At 43.8% G+C, this 8,188-nt stretch overlaps 2 protein-coding genes across 2 annotated transcripts; one reads left to right on the top strand and one right to left on the bottom strand.

The window, feature by feature from the left end:
- Positions 1 to 1,668: 1,668 nt before the first annotated feature.
- Positions 1,669 to 3,255, top strand: LOC136975915 (myosin-14-like). The gene has a single exon (XM_067271081.1). The coding sequence runs from the start codon at positions 1,669 to 1,671 to the stop codon at positions 3,253 to 3,255; it is 1,587 nt and encodes a 528-aa protein (XP_067127182.1).
- A 2,528-nt stretch (positions 3,256 to 5,783) lies between these two features.
- Positions 5,784 to 6,863, bottom strand: LOC136975914 (uncharacterized). Its single transcript, XM_067271080.1, has one exon. It carries the CDS (start codon positions 6,861 to 6,863, stop codon positions 5,784 to 5,786), a length of 1,080 nt encoding a protein of 359 aa, XP_067127181.1.
- Between the last annotated feature and the right edge of the window lie 1,325 nt (positions 6,864 to 8,188).

Genomic DNA, 8,188 nt, shown 5'->3' with positions numbered 1-8,188 from the left:
AACATAATAATTAATTTCATTTGTGAGATCGTTTGTCTTAAACGGGAAGTTCAGGACTATAATATTGTTCTTTACCTTCTCGTTTCTCAAAGAATCAATTTGAAACTCCAGCTTACCTTGCAGTTGTTTACCAGACTTAACTATCTGGTCCAGATCGGTCACTCTCTGGAAGGCTTTATCCAATTCCTCTTTCAATTCTCTATTATCTTTCTTTAGTGACGTTACTTCTGCTTTTATCATACTTAAATCTGAACTTAACTGCGTAAACTTTTCCTGAATCAAATCGTATATACCTAGCAAGATTCTAGATGTTTGTGAGGGGATCGGGACCTTGACAGGGCTGTAGAGCATATTAATAGAAACAAAAAAGTCTAATAAACTATGGGTGTACGGGCGACCCTTCGCGAGATATAGCCCTCGAAAGATGCACCTACGTCAGTTCCGGCCTCGCTATCGCGATCGGGAGTCGCGTCGCTTGCCGTTAAAATTGCCTTTAGAAGACGTTTCCCCCCTTTTTTACTTCGTTCAAGAACTACCATGAATCGATCACTAGTTTAGCACATGGCGGCGTGTAGTGGCACCCGTACGAGAGGTCAGTCGGGCCATGTTTGCTGCCATAAGTAACATTTATTTTTCGTCTCCGGTCCAAAAATAGGGTACCGTTGAACTCGTCTCGGTCCCCTGAGTTCAAATATATAATCAAAGTCCTGAACTTCCATAGGGAATAATCTATAGTACACCCAATAGGGCTTGCTGCCTGTTAAACGCGCGATAGGCTTAGCGGAGAAAGCGTGTCAGTTCTGACGTCGATAGTCATTTTGGGGGGCCTCGCAAAGAGTCGCCCGTACACCCATGGTTTATTAGACTTTTTTTGTTCCTATTTGTAGGGTTTGGAATCGCCTAGGGAAGCGATTTCCGCCCTGTTTTAATATAACGAACTTTCGAGACAGAAAACCGTTAGAAACGGCCGTTAGAAACGACCGTTAGAAGAACTGTTGAGTTTCAAGTCGATGACAGACAGACGATTGGCTGGCGAGAAATGACCGTTGGCCAGACGTTGTGGAAACATTCAAATTTGATTGGTGACGATTCAAACGCCGGACACTATTTAATCAGTAGTTTCGGCGGGAACATGAGTTCGTATCGGGATCGGCTGAGCTCGTATCGGTTCGTATCGGGAAGATCGGATCGGATCGGATCGATCGTCGTTATCGAAGTTCTAACTGTCGCTCTCGTTGGATGCTGCGGAAATCTGGGGAAAGTAAACCCCAGTGGTTTAGTACGAACTTGTTCCTGACTCGGAGGTTTTGTTAATTACAAGTCTGTTTGATCGTAAGGAGTTCTTTCGACGAATTTGTACGGGAATAGTCGGTTGTCGTTGAATTAGTGTTTGTGCATATTTAATTGTGACTCTAATTTGTATTATTTTGTACATTTGTATTATAAATATAAACTTTGGGTTTCGTTAAACCGACTGAGTGGTTATTTTGAACATTATTGGCGCAGTCTCGACAGGATACCTTGGATTACGTTTGATTACGTCGGATTATTCTAAATTAAACTCCAAAGAATCAGAAGAACTGAGCTACGACAGAGAAGCAGACGTACGTACAGAGCATCACCAGCAATTAGACCCAGGTAAATTATTTGTTTCTCGCTAGCACAGAGATGCCTAGACACGCGAAATCGCGGCAGCTAGAGGCTAGAGATTGGGAAAATGACCAACCGGGAATGTCGCGTAGGACAAGCGGGTCGGGAGACGACCTCGAAGCGCTTAAGATACGGCTCGAGCTCGCGAAAGAAGAGACCAGAAGAGCGGAAATCAAGGCGGCGAGCAAGGCGAGAAGAGCGGAAATTGAGGCGGCGAGCAAAGCAAAAGCAGAGGCGGAAGCGACGAGGAGGGCAGAGATAGAGTTAGAACGGCTTAAGTTACAGCTGGGGATCACCGGGAAATTAGACGATACGAGGCGGCAGGAACGGCAAACACGATCCGAAGGACTTAAAGTCGAGGGGAACCGCGACTTTGGGGATAGAACTAGCTCGTCGGGAAACAAGCCGCAGGGGGAATTGGATAGGCCAAGGGAAACTGACCGGCAGAGAAGAGGGTGTCCTGATAGGCGGGTAGACGACGAAGCCGAACGCAGGCGACCCAAGGCAGTGGACCAGGTGGTGGCGGAGGTCAGAGCGTCCAAACTCTCTGGGCCACCGGGCAGCAGGGAAGCAAGGGATCGGGTCGAGGCAAGGCGGGGAGAAGGAAGGCCCATGCTCATAGCCGAATCGAGGACAGAAACCCCTGGGGTCAGGGTAGCAAAGGTTCCCATGCTAATAGTAGAAAGGAGGCGCGACTCACAGGGAGACCGGGACATTAGAGAGTCTAGTGGAGTCGCGGCAAGACGAGAGGAGGAAGTTCGCAATACCCAACTCGAAGTCGAAAGGTCGCTGAAGGGAACTGAGATAGTAGGCGGCGAAAGTGGTCCCTCAGCTAAGGACGTTTCGGGAACGGAAGCATCAGGTTTAAGGGAGTCATGGGTCCCTAAAGTGGTGACGGGAACGAAGGAGAAAAGCCAACTCATTGGGCCCTTCGGTCACCGGGTAGAGACAGGCTTAGCGTCAGTACCGCTTGGATTGTGGGAGGAAGGACGCGAAGAAACGCCAGGATCGGCACGAGTGACGTGTGCGATCACCAATAGGTTAGGGAGAGCGACAGACGCTCTCTTAACGGAAAGGGACTTCCGAGCGCTGGTAGAAGCGAGAGAGAAAGCGGATTCCGAGGCAAGAGAATGGGAATTAGCTGAAGAGCAGAGTATATTAAGTGCGGTAGCGGGGATGTTCGTAGAAGCAAGCGAAGGGGTTAAACGAGAGCCGCCCGACGACAAAAATTGGGGGATGGTCATAGGACCGCTGGACCAGACACAAGAGCGGCAGCGCACGGCCCAGTGTGAGTGGAGGGCGCAGCCCGAGCAAAATAAAGCAGGGGACGCGACTCCGATTGCGAGGAGATATTCTGGTAGCGAATTGGATAGCCGAAGCAAACGGACCACCGCGAACAGGAAACTGAAGTGCGAGGACGCTGATGAAGGGGGACCAGAAGTCAGAGCAGTAAAGAATGGGGTAGCTGGAATTCCTCAGGGTCAAAATTGTGACGTCGGGGAAATACTCGACTTGGGAGATATCGGCCGGAACCCGCGACTTAGTTGGCGCAGCACGCCGATGACCAAAGACGTGCAATCGGAGAAACTAGCGAACCGCTGCTAGGGTTACCAAATACGACACAGGATGAGCCTCTGGATGCTACGAAGGAGTGTCATGCCGCGGACGACTTGGCCGGATTGATCAGGCAACAGACGGACGTGATCTTGGCGACCGTCACTGGTTCAGGGAAAGCACAGCGGTGAAGAGACCCGGAGGTCTCGGGCCACGACGGGCGTGGCCAGTGGCCAGTCGAAACAACCCATACATGTGCTATTTTCTGAGGGAGGCATATCGCCGGTCCGGAAAACGACGGACAACGGTCACAACCGAGCTCGCGGTAAGAAACCCAAATTCCGTGAGAAGGGCCGAGCGACATCCAGTGACCAACAAAACCGGATGACGCGCCAATAGCGACGGGGACAACCTCCTCGTAGGGGGACCCGCGCGGATAGGTCTCGGGGATTGCAGGGGTCCTACACTATCGCGAGGCATCTCTGTGCGCGGGTTATAGCGGGTTTGCCGGTTGTACCGGAGGAAAAGGGTCAGTCTGCACTAACGGACATTTGTAAAATTGCTGAGTGCTGTTGGATCAAACAGGCTTGAGCTAAGCGCAGTTTGATCCTTGGCCGCGGAGGTGTAGGGTTTGGAATCGCCTAGGGAAGCGATTTCCGCCTGTTTTAATATAACGAACTTTCGGAACGGAAAACCGTTAGAAACGGCCGTTAGAAACGACCGTTAGAAGAACTGTTGAGTTTCAAGTCGATGACAGACAGACGATTGGCTGGCGAGAAATGACCGTTGGCCAGACGTTGTGGAAACATTCAAATTTGATTGGTGACGATTCAAACGCCGGACACTATTTAATCAGTAGTTTCGGCGGGAACATGAGTTCGTATCGGGATCGGCTGAGCTCGTATCGGTTCGTATCGGGAAGATCGGATCGGATCGGATCGATCGTCGTTATCGAAGTTCTAACTGTCGCTCTCGTTGGATGCTGCGGAAATCTGGGGAAAGTAAACCCCAGTGGTTTAGTACGAACTTGTTCCTGACTCGGAGGTTTTGTTAATTACAAGTCTGTTTGATCGTAAGGAGTTCTTTCGACGAATTTGTACGGGAATCGGGTTGTCGTTGGATTAGTGTTTGTGCATATTTAATTGTGACTCTAATTTGTATTATTTTGTACATTTGTATTATAAATATAGACTTTGGGTTTCGTTAAACCGACTGAGTGGTTATTTTGAACATTACTCTATTAATATGTTCTACAGCCCTGTCAAGGTCCAGACCCCCTCACACACATCTAGAATTGTGCCATATTCCTTTTAAAGTATATTGAGTCTCTTCTGTTTCGTTCCGCTGCCAATCCAAAGTAGTCTTGAATGTTTTAGTCTCTCACTATCCCACTTTTAGCTATAGAATTTGTTCTTGTTCACCATGCATCAGATTCAATAACTCATCTCTTCTCTTTAATTCTTTCGCACTACCTTCTGATCCTGCATATCTGCACGATCAATCTCCTGAGGAGATCTAGCCAAAGGCCCAGGGTTCGACTCTATCCCCGCAATTTGCAATAAGCAACTTATTAAACTTATTCTTAAAATATTTGCGTATTCGTGAACTTTCTGATACACCATATTCAATTACTTTCCACAACACTACAATAGAACGTCACTTCTAACCTCGAATGAAGTCACCAACACCGTCCACGACTCCCCTCAAAAAACCATTTATATATATATATTGATTTTTATTTATAAAATATAATAAAATTCAAAAATTAATTAAATGTTATCGGAAATGCTAAACTATAAGTACAGTGTGTTTTACAGTATTATTGCGAACAGATGTAGTCAGTTATTTTGTAAACGTACTGTACTTATTATTTTAATTTTTATAAATTATTTAAATTGTTGCATCGTGACGCGCGCCGAATCAATTAATTACTGTCGCTCGTTATTTAAGATGGCAACAGGACTCGATTCAATTACTTCTTTATGTCATGCATTAATTACAGAGCGTTATTTTAATGTAATTTTAGACATAGTGCATGTCTATTATAGTCAATAAGTCTATATAGGAGTAATACATATTACTGACTGTATTTAAAAACTAGAAAAACCGAACAAAAATGTATTAGAAAAACAATATGTTTATACAATACTAAAATGTTCTAAATCTATTCGGTTAATGTTACCCGTGGTATCGAAGATGGCGACGGGGAAATTTTTCCCTCTAGATACTAGACGCCGACAGGGAAATTTTTTTCCCTACGTTCGAGATGGCCGCGTTTCCGGTCGCCGTCTTGTCTTCACGCAAGCTAACGTGCAAACAAGATGGCGACCGTCGTCGACGACGACGACGACGACGACGACGACAATAAATTATACTTAACTAGATGTTAAAAGATATTTTAAACTATTTTAAACATATATATATATATATATATATAGATGGTATAAATAAACTTACATTAGCGTTGGTCCTTCGCGGTCCTTCGACGCTTTGTTGAAATCGATGTTGAAGACTCGGAAATACTTGATGTCGTCGTTCTTTTCTGTTTCTTTTTAGTAGTACTTTTCTCTGCAATCTTCTTAGTTGCCCCCCCGCATTCCTTTTTTTCCGAACGTTTTTCCGCTATAGGGGCTGCTGGGACTGTCGCGGGTTCCTTCCATATTGGTTCCTTTCCACGTCCGGGATATATATTCCGTAAATGTCGAACGAAGGTAAAAAAAACGATCTCCTAGTTTTTTTGAAGGCCAATTCAGGTATTTTCTATACATAAATGCGTACTGTACATGTAAGAATCGGAAAGGTCTTCTGTATAGTGTTTTGGAAGGTTTTTTTTTATTTTTCAAATATCCCCACAGTCTTTCGATATTTTGGGTGTGGACTCCCGTTTTTGGATCGACGAAATTTTCAGAGTGATTAACCGTCCTGTGTGATATTTCAATTCCTTCCAATTTGTCGATATTGTAGTAGCCTTTCCATTCGTCAGTCAATACAGTAGTGCCCGAATTAATAAATTTCGATATAATCCAATTCAGAGTATTTTCTGACCTGTCGTTTACTTGGCAAACGAAACAGCTTTTATCTTCTCGGCAAATGCCTCCGACGACCCATTTTGTGCTTTTAAGCTTTCTACCTTTTTCGTATTTTCTTTTACAAATAACGGTCTCGTCTATTTCGACAGTTTTATTTGGTCCTCCTATTTTGAACGATAGAATATTATGTAGTGCTACTAGCATTACAAATCTGATATGGTTCGACCAATCGACTGCAGCTTTGTTAGATATTCCGGCGGCATTAGCAGAAATATTTGTAGAGCAATCGAGCGCAAGGTGATGCCATATAAACGACAAAATCGAATTCCACGGTAAGTTTCCACATTTACCTTTAAACGTACCGTCGAAGGCAGAGCTGAAGTTCCAACATTTGTGGCATCTCATCGCACACGATTTTCTGTCGTTGCGATATACTACTTTGCACGGTTTGGAACATTTCGAACAAATGTCTACAGTGTGCTGTAACCCCAATTTGACAGCTAATTTAAACCCTCTGTCTATTCGCGAGTCAAGTCCAAGTTCAGTATAATCGTGTTCCAACAATTGGAAAAAAGTCTGGGAAGTACATCCCGCCCAAAATTCTTCGGAATTAATATCTATATCACTCATATCTTGAGTTAAAAAAAACTACAAATTAAATAACAAAGCTATCGTTAATAATATTATCACACAAAATGCGAATTATCTCGAAATATACAAACCAAAATCACAAAAAAAAAAAGACTTCTCTTACGAATAAATTTTCGGTTTTCGATAGACGTTCCGCATGTCGAAACTTTCCTCTTGTCGAAAAATTAGTATTAATTTGCATAATGCGACAGATAGTACGGGTACGCCCCCAGTAGAGATTATCACTCGAGAATCTGATTCGAGATTACCGGAAACGCGGCCATCTTGAAAGTAGAGAGGGGAGAAATTTCCCCATCGCCGACGAGTCGCTAGGGAAAAAAATTTCCCCGTCTCCATCTTCGATACCATAGGTAATATTAACCATCTATTCTACTTTCAAAATAAACCGTGCTTTGCATCTCGGCCGTTTGTAACCGAAATTTTATGATTTCAATTGTAAAAGCTTACTCGCAATTAGGGATTGCGATTGCTGGATCCAGCGCATTCTTCGGCCTGCTGGATCCGCAAATACTTAATTAACTTTCTAAATAATTGCGCAAAAGTCTACGTTGTCGCGTTGCTGCTTTGCTAACTACTAGACTGCTACTAATTACTCACTAATTATTTACTCACTACTTTACTAACACTAATAATTAAATTACTTATAAATAAACTATACCTTAATCCAGTGTTTCTCAAATTTTTTGGTCCGCGACCCCCTTTTGCACTTTGAAATTTCAAAGGACCCCCGAAGAATGAGTATGTGTAGAAAAACATCCCGGAGGGAGGGGGGTTAATTTAAATTCAGGACGAGTTAATTTCTTTTGTTTAATTAATCTATTCCATGTTGAAATTACTCTCCGTCGCGTGTCGCTTTGCGTTGAATTTTTGTCAATGTTAAGACTAACGAAATGTTTTAAAAAATTATTTGTTTATTTTTCACAAACAAAATAAATATATTGAAAAATATAAAAACAAAAAACATTATATTTCGGAAGTTTATTTAGTCTCAAAACGTTCCGATTCAGCACAACACATTCCTCAGAAAAACAAGCATAACTTACCATTCACGATGGGAAAAAGTCTCGTTCAAATACTGGCGCGTCCTTAAGTATTCTCTCATGGTCGCGCCAGGCTGCCAGCTAAAAACGCATATCAACTAAAATAACATCGGAGTATCCCAAGACACAGCCAAATATTGCAGCACCACAGCACTAGCGGAAATTCAAATTTGCCTACTGAAACGCTTTCGGTTGATTGGTTTTCGGATAATCGACGCTCTACCTAAGTCGACTTGCCTACAGACGCAACGCTGCTAGCGACCA

The sequence above is a fragment of the Centruroides vittatus genome, unplaced genomic scaffold (assembly GCF_030686945.1).
Source record: "Centruroides vittatus isolate TY-2023 unplaced genomic scaffold, ASM3068694v2 contig_391, whole genome shotgun sequence".
Taxonomy (NCBI): domain Eukaryota; kingdom Metazoa; phylum Arthropoda; class Arachnida; order Scorpiones; family Buthidae; genus Centruroides; species Centruroides vittatus.
This window is presented reverse-complemented; position numbering and strand designations above follow the sequence as displayed.

What these genes read in the sequence shown, in the direction of transcription:
- LOC136975914 (XM_067271080.1), bottom strand. Translation starts at nt 6,863, where the DNA reads ATGAGTGATATAGATATTAATTCCGAAGAATTTTGGGCGGGATGTACT.
- LOC136975915 (XM_067271081.1), top strand. Translation starts at nt 1,669, where the DNA reads ATGCCTAGACACGCGAAATCGCGGCAGCTAGAGGCTAGAGATTGGGAA.